The following is a 20,131-nucleotide window of genomic DNA, read 5'->3' as shown; positions in this document are numbered from 1 at the left end:
TAATGGAGGAAAGATTTTTTGCTTCCGATGAACCTAGTTCTTTGCCCCTGTGTTTTTAAATACGTGAAGTGGTTAGCACGTCGTCCTCACGCAGGTCTGTATCGTCGTAGCATCGCTGATTGTCCGAACGAAGCTTGCAGCTAAGCCAATGCAGCGACCGAAGCTGTGTGTGTGTGTGTGCATCGCCTCCTGTGTGTTGTGGACGCGTTCGTTTCGCGATGAAATGCGACATTGTACTTCTGCGGGTGGATAGTGCTTCCCATGGTCTGGATTATCTTTCTCGAACGACGTACCGCTCAACCTCGCATGGGGTATGTGCAGTGTGCCTGGCTAAAAGCCTTCTCGCTTGCGCGCCAGAGTTGTGACTTGCTGCTCGTCCCCGCAAACCGGGTGTGAGGTGAGTGCCGAATTTACTACGGGCAGGAGGAGGCAACTCATCGTCTGTCAATCGCGGTTCGGACTTGCAACGCATGTTGTGACGTTGCGTTCGTTCGAAACGCATCTCTGGATTGTTTTGAAGTTGAATAAAATGTACGCGTCAAACCCGGGCATTCGGCTCAGGGCGTTCTCTGCGATTGCACCAAAGAAGTGCCACGGGACTTTCTTTATGGTACGTACTCACGTAAGATAAAATCCACGTCGTGTTATGGCCGTGTTGCATTCAATACAAACGGTTAAGCGTTTGTTTACACTTGTTTCGTTTGTCGTAAAATGTCAAAGCACTCCGGCACTCCGCTGGCAGATCAGCCGGCGAGCCGACGCTGAGCAGACGACTCATCTCTTTGCCGGAAGTGCGTGAAAAAGCCGCCCAATAGCAGGATGTCTAGCTCATGACGAACATCTGGGAATCGATGATGTAGACATGTGAAGATGGCGGCGTCCAAAAACACGAAGGAAAGGGTGAGAAAAAAGCGACAAACTTTGCTACAAAAGTGTGAGCTTTCCGCTGCGCGTAAAAGAGTAATACTTGGCACAGGTGACGTTGGCGACCCAATCTAGCGATTGCGCTAGTTCATTTAGTGTGCTCAAAATGCCTTTCAGGGCCCCTTTAAGGAAAGGAATGCGGTGTTATCGTGTTGTACAAAACTGAAAGGGACAGATTTTTCTGTTCGCCAAGATGTGTATCGTTCGGTGCGAATTGTGCGAAAAAGGTTTCTCGAACTTGGAAAACAGCAACTTCAGAAGCACAACTTACGTCAAGACAAGCTTATCATCGGTGGACGGGCGTACGTTTATGACACAGCACCCGATGACATCGTCAAGTTAAAAATTAGCGAAACGGGTGAAGCCTGTTCATCTTACTGTTCCTGTGTTATCGCACTATCATCTGGTATGAATCTTTTCCTTGTAAATAGCCGCAGTATAAAAAAATCAGATGACCTGGCTGCGCTGTTATCGTCCATTAACCCAGGCGTGGTAATTGGATCAGAATCGTGGCTTGATGATACAATTTCAAGTTCCGAAGTTTTCCCTGATGACTAAGTTGCTTGCCGCTAGGACAGAAACGCTCACCGTGGGGGTGTATTCATACTTGTGGATAAGCAGATACCCAACCTATTTTTCGACATTGGTAATATCACCTGCGGGTCGGAGTGGTGTAAGGTCATGATCGATTGTGGAGTATATCTTTCAGTTGGTGCCTTTTATCGCCCACCCGGTGACAGAAGCAATTAACCTTTTGTTGAGCTGTCCAAAATCTTGCGCAAAGTTACCACAGATTACTCTGACTTTATCATGCCTGATGTTTGTTGGCGAAATAGAATGCCTGTATTCTCATCTCAGTCAGCCCTTTAGAAGACTTTCGGTGATTTAATTGACAGCCACGGCCCCTTTCAGTTTGTTGAAGACCCCACCCGTATCACTCTTTCCACAAACAACACTCTGGACCTTTCCTTCGCAAATTCAACGGGTTTAATACGAAACGTGCCACCTATACCTGGTATTAGTGACCACGAATGCGTGACCACTCGCATAATTTCGCATAGTTGGTCCCTGCCCGTATGCACCTGTTGTGCGACCTAGAAAAGTTATTTATATGACAGGGGCAACTTGGGTAGCACATCGCAGGCCTTGAAGGAATACTTTGACACATTTGAATCCCTTAGCGCCTCGTCCAATATAGATGATCTGTGATCACTGCTCAAACAAACTTTTAACTCTCATTGACTTACATGTCCGTTCAAGATACTTTCAGCTAAACCAAGGAAATATAAACCATGGTTCACAAATAAAATTGAAACTCTAATAAATAAAAGAAAACATATTCAAGCAGTATCATATGCAGAAGGAAGATGGATGCACGCTGCCATAAAGCAAGTGAATAATGAAATACGGTTTAGATAGAAACTTCAAAGAAAACGTTTTTGCGCTCTTTGTTCAAAAATTAATGATAATCCCAAAGAATTTTAGAAATTTCTTAAATGTAATCGTAACGATAATACTGGCATTCCAGTGCTAACGTGACATGACGTTTTCGTTGCTGGTGATGCTGACAAGGGCAACTGTTTAAATCGGTACATTGAGTGTTTCTTCAAGGCTCTTCGCCGGAATATGCCTGACTGCTCATGCCCTTCATATTGTTGCGAACCATGCACTGGATGTTTTAGATGCAGAGCATCTCATTCACCCGCCTTGTCCCTCCATCCGGCGTCGGCGTCGTTGTTGTCGCCGTCCACCCCTCCCCCATTCTCCTCGCCGCGCCAGCTGCGCTCTCCGCCGCTCACCCCCTCTCTTCTCCGACAGCGAACACACTCTCGCGAGGGGCATTGGATTGGACTCGATTAGATTGGCTTGGCTTGGATTGGCTAGGCTTGGATTAGATTGGATTGGATTAAAGTGGATTGTGTTGGATTGCGTTGCGTCATAGCCGCGGCAGACGCGCTGGGGCCGGCGCATGTGCAGTACTCTCTCTTCCGCGGTTTCCTCTCCTTCGGGCGCGCTGCGCATATAACCGGTGTGCCGTTCTCCGGCGAAGCAACATCCACGCTTGGCTCAAACACCTAGAGTCCACGCCGCTTTACAAGTACGCCAACGTCGTCATCGACTGGGACCGGCTTACGCAGCCCCCTCAACGATATGCGCGCTATAAAACGCGGTCCCTTCGCCGCTCCGCGTGTGCGTCGCACCTACACAGGGGTTCCCGCGAGGGGAGGTGGGAGTTTTTTTGCTTTTACCGCCCCGCTGCGCCGGGCTGTGTTATCTTTGTTCCGAGGGTTCCATTCTTTCTTATGCCGTACGAATGATCTAATTTAGTGAGGGCGAATGTTTCGCAATAACGCCACTAGCCTAAGATAATCTACTTTCATCTACAGTGTTCTCAATCTGTTTCCAATCTGTTTCGACGGTTCGTAAACTACCCGCGTCGAAAGATAAATGCCCGCAGAGAAGACGCCGCGGCATTCGATTCGCCGACACTCGCCTGCGTACGTACGTCACTTTGTTGACTATGGCTTCGCCGCCTGTCTATTCTTTGAGAAGTTAGGGGAGCACAAGTTCGCTTCAACACACTTGGTTTTCTTCAAGACAACAGCGTCTCTTTGGATCCATGATATCTGGAGGAGGTGCGGGGTACATGCACCCTAAACCCTGTGCAAGTCACCACGCAAGCCTCACTCGCACCAGATGATGATGATGGTTGGATGTTTATGGCGCAAAGGCCAACTAGGGCGACGAGCGCCAAAACAATGGTTATGTATGATAGATGATGATGTAAACTGTAAAATTGCTCAACAAAAGCAGCAATTAAAATCAGTAAAATTAGTACAAGACAACGAGGATGGCTGGTGTAAAAGGCCAGGGTGTGATGGTGCATGGCATGAAATTAGGTGCAAAAACTACGCCTGATAGGAAATAAGGTGTAAAAATTTGATCGCTAAGAAACTTAGAAGTGCGTTGTGGAGGAATCATGGGATCATCCGCTAAAAACAGTGCTGGGTGTGGTGGATTGTGCTGTCTGTATAGTTGTGGAAAATGTTTGCGTCTTCTTCTGTGGAGTGCTTTGCATGTAATGGTATTGTGAATTACGGATAGGCCCTCCCCACACCTGCTACACAAGGGCCTTGGAGATCCAGTGAACATATGGGAGTGTGTCGCGTGTGTGTGGCCTATTCGTAACCTAGCTAGAGCAAGTTCGATGAATTCGTACGATTTGAGAAAGCTGGGTTGTAGATGTATCGTTGAGGACAGGCTTAAAGGATGGTTGTTCACTGACGACACCTTAAAAGCATATAATAAATCTATGTACATTTGTTGGTGTTCCAGGCACCATTTGTTACTTTCAACGTACAGACTCTTGGCCGGGCTAGCGCGAAACGCACCAGACGCAAGGCGCACGCCCAAGTGGAGCACTCGATCAAGCATTTTAGTTCTGTTTTTGATGCCGAACCATACACGACACTACAGTAGTCTAACCGAGACCCGACTAGGGCAGTAAAGACACGGAGAAGGAGTTCTTTGTCTGCACCATAGGATTGGTGGGAGAGGACCTCCAGATGTTCAGTGTTTTCAGGCATTTATGTTTAAGTTGTTTCATGTATGGGATTAACATGAGTTTTTCATCAAATATGACACCCAAAAACTTCTGCTTCTTTTTCACAGGAATAGATGCACGATGAAGGATAATATCAGGTTCTGCCTTAATCCCGCGCTTGCACAACACAACACAAGTACTCTTTCCAGGGTTTAGTTTAAAACCGTTTGTGTCTGCCCAACCAGCAAGTTTGTTCACCCCAAGGTGGACTTGCGTTCATAAATTGAGAAGTCACAAGACTTAAAAGGTATTTGAACGTCATCTACAGATATAGAACAGGAAATGGTTGGTGGCAATGAATTCCTGAGAGAGTACATCTTAACAAAAAATAGTATACCGCCCGAGACACCACCTTGAGGGACGCCATTTTCCTGCACGTATACATTTGAAAGAGCACTGCCAACTCTCACTCGAAAGGTCCTTTCTGACATGCGGCTAGTGAGGGTGTTCAGCATGTTGCCTTAGACACCAAACGACTTGAGATCACTCAAGATAACGTACCGCCGGGCCGTGTCATACGTCTTTTCCATATCGGAGAAGAAGACTGTTACGCAATACTGGCTATGGATGAAGGCATCTTTTACATATGATTTCAACACAACCAGTTGATCCTTGGTGGATCGTCCCATTCTGAAGCTGGCCTGGCAGCTCTCGAGAAGACCATTGTACTCTAAGAAGTACACTAGTCTCCTGTTGATCATCTTCTCGAGAAGCTTGCACAGGCAGCTTGTGAGAGCGATGGGTCGATAACTGGCGGGAGTAGAAAGGTCCTTCCCCTCCTTCAGGAACGCCACTACAACAGCCTCCCTCCAAGATTTCGGAATGTGCCCCGAAAGCCATTTGTTGTTGTATAGGTGTAGGAGTGTTTCAAGGATATCTGGATGTAGGTGTTCTATCATGGTGTATGCAATCTTATCTGCACCTGGAGCTGAAGATTTACATATGCTCAGGGCAACCCTCAACTCATACAGTGTAAATTCAGAATTGTAACCAGATTTTGACCTGTTATTGTCATGTAGGGACTTCTTTTCACAAGCATTTTTATGTTTCAGGAAAGTGTTTGTGTAGTGTGCGGAGCTGGAAACGTGTTGGAAGTGTTGTGCAAGTGTGTTCGCCTGGTCTTCGAGTGTGTCATTTGTTGTACTGACCAGGGCAAGGCCATGTGTATGTTGTCTTTTAAGTTTACGTATTCTTGTCCATAGCTTGTGAGTGTCTGTGTATGAGTTAATGGACGTAAGAAAAGCACGCCAACTCTCCCTTTTCGCCTCACGACGCACACGCTTTCCAAAGGCCTTTGCCCGTTTAAACGAAATGAGGTTATCCAACGTGGGGTGCCGGCAAAGGACACCCCACGCCTTGTTCTGGGCCTCTCGCGCCCGCCTAGAGTCCTCATTCTACCACGGCCTCCTCTGGTTGCGCGAGGAGCCGGAGGCGTGGGGAATAGATCTTTGGCAAGCATCGAGAATGTGCGCCGTGATGAGTTGGGCAGCTTCCTCCAAGTGTAGGTGTTTTATGGATGTGTGGTGTAGTTTAGATGTTTCTGTGAATGTGCTCCAGTTTGCTTTTGATTCATTAAACCTTTTATGGGAAGATGGACTGCTCGGGCCTGTACCTATATACGTTAATGAAGTGGGGAAATGGTCACTACCATATGGGTCCGTGCCCACACCCCACTCAAGACATGGAAAGAAAACTGCAGAACCAATAGCCAAGCCAAGATGCGAGTATGTATTGTGTCCTAAGTTATGGTATGTAGGCTGTTTTTTGTTGAAAAGGCATGCTCCAAAGGATGTTAGAAACTTCTCTATCAGGCGACCTCGGGGATCCGTTCGGGAGGAGCCCCAAAGAGAGTTGTGCGCAGTAAGGTCGCCGGTGAGGATGTATGGTTCGGGCGGCTGGTCAACCAGTGCCTCGAAATCGGAGCTCGGAAGTGCAAAATCAGGACAGATGTAAATGAAGCATACGTTATCAACATATTAAGTATTATCGTACAGATTGCTACAGCCGCAAGTGCAGTGTTTAAAGAGGGAGGGCGGCATGCTAATGATTTCCGGGCGACAATGGCCACACCACCCGAAGAGTGTGCAGCCAACCCTGCCATTTCTGAATACCATGTACCTATTTAAGAAATTTGTTTGTTTGGAATTGAGGTGTGCTTCTTGGAAACACATGATACTTGGCTGATTGGCATGCAGAATCTCATACATCGTCAAGATTTTTAACGAAGCCTCCTTAAAGAGGAAAGTGTGCGTGTGTGTGCGCGTGCGTGCGCGTGCGTGCGCGCGTGCGTGCGTGTGTGTGCGTGTGCGTGTGCGTGTGTGTGTGTGTGTGTGTCTGTGTGTGCGCGTGCGTGCGTGCGGGCGGGCGTGCGCGCTCTTTCGGGGCAGTGATTCTGGCGCTGCGTTGCAGGCAGGAACGGCCATCCATCTCCTCGCCGTATGTCAGGAGGGGTCCCGGACGGACCGGGCCCCCTGGACTTGACCCCTCTCGGGGTCCCTTCGTTTGAGCCGTCACCGCCGCGGGCGTCGGGGGCACCAGAGGTGGCACGGGCAGTGAGGTGGCGGTGGGAGCTGATGCGGGTCCCCCGGTGTCCATCCCGTCAGCACCCTCCAATGTACTGGAGGACGGGAAGGCAGCGGCGGGAGCGGCATCGGAACCGACGGAGATTGTTGGCACCACAGCCACTGCTGCCTCAGCAAGCGGTGTGGTGACGGGTTGGGCTGACTGAGGCAACCCAAGGGGGGGGGGGTGCGGCAGGACGAAGTCCGACTACCGGTATACTGAGTCCCAGCCGTTACCGCTCCGCCCCCAGGCGAGCTGCGTCGGCGTACTTCCCCAGAGAGAAAGAGGCGAACCTCTTTCGCACCTTTAGGAAGGTGATGTTCTCCGTTAATTTCACATTGATTATTTTCTTTTCTTTTTGGAATACCTCGCCTCTGCAGGAGTACTCCGCGTGTGGTCCCCCGAAGTTAACACAAGTGAAGGTGGTGGAGTTGCAATTATCTGTCGGGTGGTCCTGTGCGGCTCATTCGGCATAGGTCGTTTCTCCGCTGCACGAGTTTGTACCGTGACAGCTGCACGGGTTTGGTATGTAAGGTAGGACTGGACTGGCGTGTATTGACCGACTCGGGGAGTGCTGAGCATTCAAATGTCAAGATAAAGTGTTTTGTACGGATTTCAGTGTCATTTCGACGCATGGTTATTCATCGCACAGCCGTCACGCCCTTGTCTCGAAGGCCCTGGAGCAGATCTGTCTCTGTTTCGTTCATCAAGTCAGGATCGAAGATCACGCCCTGGGAGCTGTTCAGCATGCGGTGGGGTGTGATCTTTATGTCTGTATCTACCATGCGGGTTTGTGTGAGGAGGTTGGTAGATTGGGGCTGTTAACATCGATCAGGATTTCCCCTGTTTTGAGTTTCTAGGCTTTGTAGGACTTTCCAACAATGCCGTCAACTTGGATATGAGAAAAACAGACTGTGCAGTGAGGGGCTTTGACTGGTCAAGGCATTTAAGTACTAGAATGCGGGAGAAAATGTGAGGTTTTGGAAATGTCAACTCAGGCAGGGAAGGAAAGGCGGCCCCTTTTCAGGGACCGATCACGTTTTGGAGGGGGGGGGGGTTGAATTATCTATACGGCAAAGGGAAAAGCAGGGAACGACGGTATGCTTTCTTCCTCAGCATTACCCTGATAGCTGAAGAGGTCCCGGAGCTCCTTTCTTGGTAAGCAGACAGGGGGCCCATCCGCCGGAGCTTGACCTGGGCTCTGACGGCCACCGTTTGTGGTTTCGTACCCTTCACCTTTAAACACAATACCACAGTAGGTTACAGCTTACGTTGGGGGGCTCGGGGTCCGCGGTGTCGCCAATACCTTCACCAAGATTGTTGAAGGTGCCCCGTGCGGGGAATCCTGCCGACCTGATCACACGACACGAGGCTTGAGGGCATCGAAACTGGTGTCATCTGATCTTTGGTAGAGAGCGCCTGAACTGTTGTCGTTGCCAGCGACTGATTGGACGAAAGAAAAACGCGCTGAGCGGCAACAACGGGTTGATGTGTTAGATGTTGCTACGGAGCACTCTGCAGAACTGCTGGACATTTCCAGATTCAGCGCGGCGTCCAAGGTCAGCCGAACAACCGCTTGAAGTTTCCTCTTCCTCCGAAACCTGAAGTCGACAGAAAAAGGATCGGAATCCTTGACCGTCACGGAGCTCCACACAACGCGAACACACTGGCTGAGAAGGGCGCAACAGTCAGCATTTTCGGCAGACCTCAAGTGTGTGACCGATGGACCGAAGCCTCCCCGTGATTCCTCACTCTGTGACGTCGCCCCCTACATCGACGACGAAGGAGTGTTTTGGATCAAGAGCCGCCTCCACTTGGCAAACACGGCTTACGACGAGCGAAACCCCATCGTCTTGGCCAAACAGCACAAATATCCAACGCTGCTGACGGCCACTGAGTGAGAAATAGCGTGGTCCAGCATCGTAAGAAATACTGGAGTCTGCGAGGCAGATAACTCGCGAAGGAAGGGGTGCGTGCGCGCCCGCGTTTCAGTGCTGGGCACCGGCGTGCGCGCCAACGGGGCAACCCGGTCCCGCTCCACTACCAGTGAAGTGATCGGCGCCAGGCTCACTTTGTGTTAGAGGCAACGGTGTCACCCCTAAGGCCTGTGCGGTTACGCGAGCAGTGAATTCAGTACTAGCACATGACATGACAACTGCGAGCTTTATGCTAGCTTTCCGAAGATTTGTGTCACAGAGAGGGCTTTGTACTGGCACAATGTCTCGGCATTCAGCGCGCCACCATAGAACTGTGGAACGCGTTGCAACATCCAGACGTGATCGACCACTTTTCTAGCGCAGGGATAGAGATGCAGTTAACTGTCGAGCTGGCACCATGAAAGTGTGTGTGTGTGGGGGGGGGCTTCCAGGAGAGTTTGGTGCGATCGCGAAGGGGAACTGAAGAAACTAGTTAGGCTCGCACGAAGTGGCCACCATAAATTCCCGTCCCCTCACGTATGTATAGACTGACGTGGAAGAGGGCACCACCCTTACGCCGGCCTACTCTCTCAATGGGAGGTGGCTTACAACGCCGCTGCCGGTGGAGGGCGGGCAGCAGCCTGCTTCGACGACCGAGGCGCCTCCCGTGCTCTGGAGACAGCGAAAGCGCCTCGGTGGCCGAGTAAATCCGCCGATGCCACAGACCGAAAGGCCAGCTGGTGCTCATTAAGCAAGTGCTGCCGGGGTTGCTATGTAAGCTTGGCAGGATCCCAAGGTTTCTCAGGGATGCGATAGTAAAGTGCGTTCGTGCACAGCAAGAGTGCCACGGGGCGCAATGTTAACGCGCCCAGAACAGCCCATTTACCCGCTAGAAATAGAATGTGTTTGAGCCCTTTTGGTGGGGAGTGTGTTGAAACGGACTCAAGTCTCAGATGGAGAGAAAAAATCCAGGGCCATCTCCACTAACCTGAAACGTGGGACGGGTGAAGCATACAGTGTATAAGTGTATCTAAATATTGTAAGTCTCTTTCTTGCCCGACGGCGCGCACTGATTGGGCGCCGGAGAAGCGCCGGTTGGAGGAGCAATCGCGCTCTTGCTGAGGCGGTGACGTCTCTTTTGCGTTGAACCGGATTTAAGCAATTAAATGAGACAGGCTGACCGTAAGTTGTCTTCGTGTCACACGCCACAGCATGCTAAGAAGTATGCTTTACAGGAAAAAACCTGGCGTTCGGAACCAATTTCGAGACGGAATTTAACAAGTTTCTATTTTGAATGCAATTAAATCCTGATTATTTCTGTATTTTAAATGAGTTTAAAACAGGTTAGCTTATTTTGGACTGCTTTTGTCCCTCATACACCTCGTTTCTCACCATCGTTTGACAACTTGGTTTATCGTGGCGACATGAGACGAAGACAGGAGACGCCGACAGCCCGAGCTCCTCACTAGCTTCGCCCCTAAAACATCCCCCAAAACGGGAGAATGGACGAAGCCGAGAGCGGGCACCGCGCACGGACGTTCTGAGGCCCTGGTATCAGCGGGGAACGTAGCCCCCTCTTCCTCGAAAAAAAGGGACATCAGCGGCAGACAGCCGTTGAACGGAACGCGGCAACCTTCTGTGCTTCTATATAACAAACTGTTGTTTCTCTTCTGCACTCAATCGTGTGGTAGTGTCAGTTGATCGACGACAGGGACTGAGAGTATCGGACACCGACACTTGCTTACTACACCATCCCTCTCTGTCTAATGCCCCTCTCCCAGGTATTTTGGCAAAAAGCCAGGGCATCGAAGTATCAAATCGCCCCTAGGCTAGAGACTGCTCACATTAAGGTTTCTTTGAACGGAAGCGGAAAAATAATTACATGGGAATACGCTATCGCTGTCAGCAGCGCTACAGCCTCGTATGAAGTTGCTGTAAAAGCCATTAAATGACCTTTCATGGTATGATTTCTGCTACTTCTCCCTGCGTACATGAACGTTCACTGCACAAAAAGAAGGAATTGACAAGCGTAAATAGCTATAAAAACTGTACAGCTTTAAACATATACGAATGAGTTTGAAATCAAGCGTTTTAGTGTTCCCATTAATGGTTACTTGCAATGCAGCCCGCCAACAGTCCTACAATTGAGGCCAAAACGCGTTGCCTTCTCCGCCTCTGTTGCACACACTGTTTAAAAAAAAGGAACTCGACCTATGAACACTTCCCCTAGATGTTCCTTATAACGAGGAACAGTTGTAAACACACTACGCACAAAGGCCAACGAGAGAGGAATATTTGTTGAATCTCAATTAGGAGGCTTATTCGCGCGAAATGAAGGCGCTGTGGCTTTACTGCGGCGTTCGTGAAAGCACACTCCGACTCCCCGTCTCGTCTCGTAGTTTTCCTTCACGCCTATTCTGTGAATAGTTTTAAACCCTTCAGGCAGCAAATCGCTGTCTATAACTAACACGCATACAGCCTAAAAAACCCTGTAAGGGTGTTTTCTTGTTGAGAACAACCTTACACCTCATCAAAAACACCTTCTTAAAGGGCGTTTTATCGTTAATTACTGGCCTTTAAAGTGTATATTGCGCTTTGTTTTTGCAGGCGTGAGGGTGTTACTTAGAGAAAAACGGCGTAAGTAACTTCACAGAGTGGAGAACCAGCGTGGCCCGTTGACCCGGGCCGTTCGTGCTGCGGCAGGCCATGACATCAACGACTAGAGACACCAAGCACGCTGGATGATCGCTCCGAGACCAACGCAGGATATCGCACTCTGTCCACTTGTGGCCAAAAAACTACTGCTCCGCGTGCACTCCGTGAAATGCGTTTTACCGCGGGTTTGTCGGCACAAACTGGTGTTAGGAAAACACGACAAGAAGGTGCGAGTCTTGTCGCACCTTCTTGTCCTGTTCCACCAGCGCTGCTTTTGTAACGTCACTCCGGGACAGTGAGCAGGCGGAAACAGGCCGCCGCTCGGTCTGCCTGATCAGCGGAACACAGCCTGTGCGTATACTCCTCAAAGCTTAGAGCTTGGTTGTCGGCTTTGCAGGAATTGCTCAACTAAACACTAAAGCCAGTTGTCAAAATTGCCCAGCTTACCAGGTTAAAGCTTGCAGTCTACGCACAGGGCTGTTTTCTGAACTCTCCCGGCCAAACGAAATGCATCTTTCAACGAGAGTGAGATGCGCGTTCAAAGCTGATGCTTCTCTGACATAATCCTTGCCGCCGGCTTAGCTGGCGGCATCGGCTTGCAACACACTAGCAAGTCGACAGAGCTAAATTTACCCGATTTCTGGAACGTTTCTAGCATGATTTCTAGCAAGAAATCCGCAACAACCACAAAATAGCTGAAAACGAAAATGAACGGTGGAAATGAAATGAAAATAGGTGGACATTAAGGCTGCGACAGCACGAAGAAAGACATCGAGAACCACTATGACGTCATGACAGCAGTTAATGCGAGGGCTGCCAATGGTGCACGCTGCTTTATCTGCTTTTTTTTCATTAAAAACAACTACGCCAAATAGTCAACTAGTCATTACGTGGCTCTACTACGCCAAATATTCATTACGCAGCTCAAACTACACAATGCGAGCACAAATAATACTTCTAAAAGTTCATTTTTGTGCCCATTTCCGGAAAATAACGTTTACAAATTCACTGCAACTGAGGCAACACCGAGTTGTAACTGGCGTCTTGCAATTCAAACTCTACCCGTCGCTTTCGTCAGCGATAAACTTCGAACTGATTTTTGGCGTAGTTCTGGTGTGGAAGACCATGCCCGTTCAATGAAGCAGCGCAAACTTAAAAAAGAAATGTTTGCACAGCACTAGGGTGACGCTCTCCTAAACCAGTTAAAAACTGCAGTTCTTTCCATTCATTGTGATAGGTTAGAGATGGTGAGTACAGTGTAGTGACGCACGGCTGCACATCAGAAGGATATGGAATTCTCCCTTCGTAGTTTGGGCAAGTGCAGGCTTGCTTCTTCATTTCACCGTTGGAAGCGTCTTATCTAACACGTCGGCTGCTTTTCGTGCTCTTGATAATGTTTGTTCAGAGTGACGGAGGTTCGTTTCAGTCATTTTGCTTCTGCGGTGCGATTTTTTCAGTGCCCGTAATTTTTGCTTGCTGTAGGATAATGATTAATGTCATCGGCTGGTCGCCACCACATATAGACGAAATTACTAATAAAGTGAAATTTTTTAGGTAGCCAAGGACTCCCGTATTGCTCGTACAACCTGTGTTTGATGCAAGAACTGATTGATTGATTGATTGATTGCAGGGTTTAACGCGCCGACGCAACGCAGGCGATGAGGTGCGCCGTAGTGGAGGGCTCCGGGTTACTTTTGACCACCTGGGGATCTTTAACGTGCGCGGAAATCTCGTACACACGGGCGTTTTTGCTTTTCGCCTCCGTCAGAAAAGCGGCCGCCGCGGCCGGGAATTGAACCCCCGACCTCGTGCTCAGCAGCGCAACGCCTTAGCCACTGAGCCACCGCGGCGGGTGATGCAAGAACTGGTATTACGTTTGTTTGCTTGCTGATGGCGGTGGTTTTTTCACGTTGTTCGCACTGTATTTCGTTCCATTTCTTTTCACTTTTTCTCTGAACTGGCAGACCAGTGAACCAGACTGAAACAGGAATTTGACATGTTAAACGTTTCCGCACACGCTTCTCAGACAACCTCTGAAAATGAGAAGAATCGTATTTTCGCTTCATCGCTGTCCGTACGACCATGCGCGGCAGCCCGTGTGAGCGCGCTGTGACGTGGGTACGTACCTGCCTCATCCTTGCTGATCAGCTTGGACACGTTGGACAGGATGGCCACGGGTGTCACGCTGCTCAGAGAGCCCAGAGCACAGCCTGCACGAGCACCGCCTCGACCGGTCAGGGTCGATGAAAACACTTGCAAGTCTGCTTAACCATTTATCAACCAGATAGCAGAGCTGTGTGAGAAACACAGCAGAAAAAGAAACCACAAGCACTGCGCTAAGACAAACTTGTTGCTCGGCCAATTGGTCAGGGTCTGCGTGACGGTTAGCGAAAATGAAACGTTTCGACTGCCAAGTGCGACGCGCAACTCTTGCGCCAGGCAACCAGGACGTCAAGCCATCCCTTCCAAGCATCAATTTTTTGCAGGGCTGGGGAAGACCCCTCGGGCAAGTAGTAAGTTTGCATCGAAAATTGGCACCGGACTATCGTGAGCTCAAGTCTGTCCGATAATACTCTTAACAAGGAAACTTTCGTGGCGAACTAGTTGGACAGCACGTACTGTGGCAAGATAGCGCGAGGGACGGGAGACAGCAGACTGTACGCAAGCGATATCAGCCTGACCTAGTAGCGGGGGGTCCAGTTGCGGGTACAAACTTTGATACACACAACGCAAGCAGACAAATATCGTCTAAGCGCCAGCAGCTGTGAAGCCTCGAAGTCGCACAGGGTCCGTGGCCACTTTCGGGCACACCCGAAAGCCGACGATTCCAATTTTAAGGGGTACTCCCCCGATCACTTTCCCATGTGACTTACCAGTTCGCTACAAAGCTAGTACTATATATGTAGTTTAAACAGCCTGAACTAAGATGTGTTTTATTTTTATCTCTTCTTTCGGTGAACACGTAATATATTTCTAATAGAAGCAAAACTAGGCCGTTATGAACATTTCTATGGATCTGCAAACCTTTTTGTATTTGTGCAGGATGGCTCTTAAGCCCATGCACCGCGAAATAGTCAGTCAGTCAGCTCCGAAGTAAGTAGAATACATGGGCGCGTACTGAAGTGTCGCCAAAGGCCCAGGGAAGCAGATGAAACCCCTAAGCAGCAGAGGGCGCCGCAGCTGCCCCGGTTTCCCGGGAAGCCAGAAGGGATTGGCGAGCCTTTCTTCCCTTTAGCAACGCTTTCTCTCTCTCTTCTAAGAGAATTTGATGGCTAATCAGACGATCAGACATAACGATCATACATTTCGCAATGTCTCCAAAGAAAACTGAGAATGAACTACGCAACCTTAGGGACGTATAAAGTGCGCTTAGCGTCTCAAAGATATTTATTTTTAACTTTCAGTTGAAGCCTCGATGCTATTTTTCGTTAATTTACTTTGTCTCCTTTTATGTTCCTCCTCTCCCTTGAGAGGAGGCATTACGCATTTTCGAAAGAATACCGTACTGGCTAGGCCCGTTATGTTGGCAGCTTCGCTTGCCCGCTCTAAAGCTAGCTTCCCTTGCAGCCATACGGGACTGCACGCGGACGCAAGGCGTTCGGCTTCTTCGTGGCTGAAGGCACCCCATTCCTTTTTGAGGAGAGGCCCCGCTCATTGCTTGCTCACAACCTCAAATCGCTAAACGAAGAGCATGATACGAAACGCATTAGGACCTGAATGGGAAGCATCTTCGGAGATGTCGCGGCAACAAAGCCTGAGTGCGCACACGTGCGCTTTCCGTGACGCCACCGGCGCGGCGCGCACATTAATCGCCGATGGCGACTGTACGAGCCCCCGGGGCCGCTCGCTTGGAGACAAGCAACGCTACTTCGTCCCACTGGCGTTCTTGGGCAAGCTTAGTGCCATGTTGGCCACGGCGCTCGCCCGCTCTCAAGCCAGCTTTTTCCCGCAGCTCGAGGATGTTGGGCAACAGTGGCGCCAAGGGGCCGCGTTCTCTCTGCAGGCGTCTTGCCAAAGCACTCACCCATGTAGTACATCCAGGGCTCCCTCGAGAAGCCCTTGATGACGAGGAAGGCGGTCATGGAAAGGATGCCGGCCATGGCCATCACCAGGTCCGGCAGCCTGAGCACGCGGCTGCAGAAGCCGATGAACAGGCCCGAGCACACGATGTCCAGCGCCCCGAAGCCCGCCGCCATGTTCGAGTACATGGCCACGCTCCAGTGGAAGCGGCGCAGCGAGAAGTAGAACGAGATGCTCTTGCCGGCTGCGCACCACAGGAAGGGGCCACCAAACTCTCCAGCGGGAAGTGCAGGTCGAGCCGAGAAAACGTTGCACGCGACGTGTTCATTACAGTCCCGTGCAACGCGACACCACGTGAGCCCCTTTCTCCGTACAGAGGTCAGGAAGGAGAAGCGCGGCCACGAGGAGAGTACAAGCTAAATCTCCTCCTTTCCCTTCTCACCCCTGCTTGTGCCGCAGTATACCCCCGATACACGCAACAGCTGGGAGCCTTCATGAATACTACACTGGGAACTTCCGGCCCTCCATCCCAGAAGGCCTCCTGCCCTCCAATGGGGGCTCTGAGGACCGCGTTACCGCTACCATTTTGCCTTCCTCCGTGAAACGAGAGCCGATTTGTATTTGTAAAAATCTGCTAATTTATGCCAAGGGCATATTATTGGGTTAAAAAATTCTGGAAAGCTCTTCGCCTCGGAATATACTGGTCAGACTGAATAGTACATATACTTCTACGTACATTTTGCACCTCGTCTTCGAGACAATATACGCTGCAAGGGAATATACAAGAGGATCAACATAAAATAGCAACAGACCGATATCGTAAATGTTACTGATTGGAGTTTGAAGAATTCACTGAAGTATACGACGCTGGGAAAGACAAATTTTGAAGTTTGCCTAAATGGATTTATAAAGTGGCAATTTCCCAGCGTTTACTTCTGATAAGAAGACGCTTTTCCAAGATTCGTGATGCGCAACATCTGCTATAGCTATACCGACCATACATAGTTTTGGATTCCTTGTCATGTTTAGGGGGAAGGCATTTCGCACGTCGCTTTGGAAGGATTTGTTAGTTAATGCAAATTCATGATTAGTTGTTTTGGCCGAAAGTCATTATTTTTTCCACGAACTGTACGTTGCGCCTGCGTAGCACTAATGAGCACCGACCACGGCCAAATTATTGCAATGTCTGCACTTCCCTTAAAGACATGACCCATGTGCACAAAAAAAAAACACTATTCCTAGCATTCCCATGCAGTTTTCTTAGGATTAGGCGCCTGTGGATTTGTCACGCTCCTGAAAGTGACGATTAGGGAGAATTAACTCATGGTGATTACCATTTATGCAATGATGATGATTAGGACGACGACAACAGTGACTTCAGATTTCGCAGCATATCCGGAGGAGGTCTCAATTAACCCGGAGCCCTCCACTACGGCGCGCCTTTATGGCCCCCGTGAAGCTTCGGTGTGTAAAACTTCAGAATTTCAATTCGTCGACAGTGACAGTGATTGCGAAGCAAAGAGGAGACTGTAGTAACACGGACACGGGCGACTGCATTTGGCGGCACATAAAACGAAAATCACCACTCTCGGAACACGACCAGTAGATATCGTGGTCAACACTCCGTTGCCCAAGTCACATCGGGTGACGGGCAACGGAACCAGCAAGGGATATTTGTTGTTGTATTAAAGCTTATATATCTGCTACATGTTGCTTAAACTGCTAAGACACGCAGAATTGTTGAGTAAGTAGGGGTTTCAATCATAGTGGACTTTTATTTCTATCTTTGTTGCCTGGAAAATAAATCTTTTTAAGGTCCAATCTTGTACAGCAAGTGATTGAGCGCAGGTAATCCCCACGAGTGGGTATCAGCCAAACACATCGAGGGCAGCGTCATCATCATCAGCAAGCTACAGCGGAAGCGGGCGAAAGCGGGCCAGAGCCGCTAGCGGGCCATCCACACGGGTGGTTGCCGTCCCCTCGCGGACGGTCGTGTCGCAATGGCGGCGCCCCTGGGGCTGCTTGTGGCCCTCGCGGCGTCGGCGACCTTGGGACTCGCACCATACCAACACCACACGGTCGCCGCCGCCGAGTCCAGGCGGCTGCTGCTACAAGGCCCACACCCCGACGACGCCGCCGACTACGGCCCGGGCCGCGGGAGAGGCGCCGACGACGACGTCATGGGCGGCGACGTAGACGTCGGTGAGAGAGCGGTGGTGTCCATGCCTGGAGGAGCCAGGGCCGGCGTCCGCAGGGCAGCCCTGCCTCGCTGTCGTGAGGACGCCTATATCGAGCTTCGCTCCTCTTGTGAGCGGAACTTGGACGACATCATGCGGCTCTACACCAAGGTGAACTCCGCGAAAACCCTTGCAGAGTGCCGCCCAGAGTGTTCTTACAACTCATTTAGGTCCCGTTGTGGACGGGGAAAGCGCAAAAGTTGTACGGAGGAGGACGAAAGGGTCAAGAACCACTCTGAGCTAAGGTTTATTGTTCAAAAAACGCTCATATGCAACTGTGGCACTTCAGTAAGTTGCAGCGCACACATCTAGCTTTAGCGTGAGAACATGACAACAGTTGCGGTGCAGCTCGTGCCCGGATGTACCGAAATGCAACAATAAGCAACAAACAACAACAGCAACTCTGTAACAGCTAGTGCCACAAAGTACTCGTTTCTTACTGATGTGCTCACGGTTTCTGCATAGTACACAGGAGTTTTTTACCAAAAAATCCAAGTTAAAAGTGGCGCTTGTCCCTGTCGCCCTGCTTCCTACAAATCGTGCGTTTTACGCGTATAAGATGTCCTTGTAACCAGGATCCGGTGGCTTGGCTCTGTCAGCATAACTTGCGGAAAATTGGGGGTTAACACACGCTTTGAATGCATTCGGAAGAACGGAGAGTCGAGACAGGCTGTGAATTACCCTTACGAGCCCCAAAAATTCAGGTACAACGACGCAGAAGTGCTGCAAATTCATTCGTCCGCGGAATTGTTTTAGGAAATAATATCAGGCTTACGGGATCCCGCCAGCGAATTTCATTCCATTGGCCGATGTGTTGTCACCGCTCTTGTGAAGCCTTTGTGCTAGTACTGATAATTGAGAGCACAACAAATAAGACGAATTATCGAGTTTCGTTCCGATCTCGTATAGGGGCACGCGACTTCCGATTTCTGCTTATCACATCTATCAAGTCTGACAACCCTATCCCGGATACGTGCCGCTTCGTAGCCAATGACGATAGTTCGGTCAGGCTCACACTGTCCCAGCTCCAGTTTTACCCCGTGTTCCTGGAAGGTCATTTGGGACATAGATGAACCGTCTCCGTTTTCACCGCCAGCACCCCGCTAATGCACCTTACATACGACCTGAATTAACACTTGCTACATTTGTTTGGCCGATCGCTCGCGTGGACGCAGTTTCGGGCAACTGCAGACGTTGGAAAAACCGGAATTGCAGCGGGCGTTGTAATTCGTACATCTAATGTACGAATGCAACTGGGTTGGTTGGAAGCATTCGCTGGAAGCACTGGGCCTCCCGGTTATCCGTCCTGGACCTGGTGCTGCGAGACCACTCGCTCGCCTCTTTGTGCGGGGGGTTAATCCGAATGCGCGGACTACTCACACTGTAATCACCGTCTATTACGCCCCTACACCCTACAAAAACAAACAAAAAGACCCTATAATGGTGGTTCGCCGTTCATAGCCGCCTTACCCCCTAGAAGAAAGAAGCACAATTAGAATACACCCTTTTATAGGGCGTTAGTTACACCCTTTAAAAGTGCCTTTCTTTGTTTTGAATAGTGTGTTAGGACGTCAGTTATAAGCAAGGCTCTAAGTCATTGCAAAGTGCACGAGCGATGGCACTGTAGGAGGCTCATTATTGCTGCATTTCTCGAGGGATTCGAGGTGCCCGTACGCGAGCACGTGTGAGCCGCTCTCCAGTGCAGGGAACGAGATCGCGGTGCCGCCTACACTTGCAATTTTTCTGCTACCAAGGGAGGGGGAGGCGCAGCCAATGTGCACTGTGTTACCCGTGGCCACAGCGAAATGAGTTGTGCCCTCCAAAGCGCAGGTCACTGTCTGTAACTAACAATTGCACCCTGGCACACAAAAAAGCAAGAAACAAAGAAAAACACCCTTAACGGTGTTTTGTCGTTACAAACTGCGCTTGCAAATTATGGAGTACACTACGTCAGAGAATACACGCGGTACGTCATGCAGGGCTACAGTTACGCTCGTGCAGACCCGACGTTCCGTGTGCCTTCCCTCATGCACTGCACTCCGCAACCCTCAACTCAGTTAACCGAGCACGGAACACCGACTAGCGCACGTCCTCACAGGGCTGTAGTTTTTTTTCTGGGCAAGCTAGCGAAAGCGGAATTTTTTGTGCGCGAGCCTCTTCTCAGTTTCTTCCGAGCTCTCCGTTAAGGCTCCGTGTCCCGCTCTCACACGCCG

At 50.0% G+C, this 20,131-nt stretch overlaps 2 protein-coding genes across 4 annotated transcripts in view; one reads left to right on the top strand and one right to left on the bottom strand.

Annotated features, from left to right (window-relative positions):
* The window catches only part of LOC144177726 (putative peptidoglycan muropeptide transporter SLC46), a 138,523-nt gene that overhangs the window by 39,797 nt on the left and 78,595 nt on the right, over window positions 1-20,131 (bottom strand). For 2 of the 3 annotated variants that reach the window (XM_077705301.1, XM_077705299.1), the window contains exons 2-3: window positions 15,686-15,925; window positions 13,788-13,871 (exon numbers count right to left, since the gene is read on the bottom strand). In XM_077705301.1, coding sequence (XP_077561427.1) covers window positions 13,788-13,871; window positions 15,686-15,925 — 324 coding nt within the window. The remainder of the gene's footprint in view (window positions 1-13,787; window positions 13,872-15,685; window positions 15,926-20,131) is intronic. The other variant, XM_077705300.1, reaches the window with a different exon arrangement.
* Window positions 16,346-20,131, top strand: part of LOC144177707 (uncharacterized) — a 29,941-nt gene continuing 26,155 nt past the window's right edge. The window contains exon 1 of the mRNA XM_077705281.1: window positions 16,346-18,029. Within this exon, the coding sequence (XP_077561407.1) occupies window positions 17,682-18,029 (348 nt within the window). The 5' untranslated portion in view covers window positions 16,346-17,681. The remainder of the gene's footprint in view (window positions 18,030-20,131) is intronic.

This window comes from Haemaphysalis longicornis, unplaced genomic scaffold (genome assembly GCF_048455015.1).
Source record: "Haemaphysalis longicornis isolate Haplotype H1 unplaced genomic scaffold, Haemaphysalis longicornis Haplotype H1 scaffold_30, whole genome shotgun sequence".
Classification (NCBI taxonomy): domain Eukaryota; kingdom Metazoa; phylum Arthropoda; class Arachnida; order Ixodida; family Ixodidae; genus Haemaphysalis; species Haemaphysalis longicornis.
Note: the sequence above shows the minus strand (reverse complement) of the source record. Positions and strands in the feature narration are given on the sequence as shown.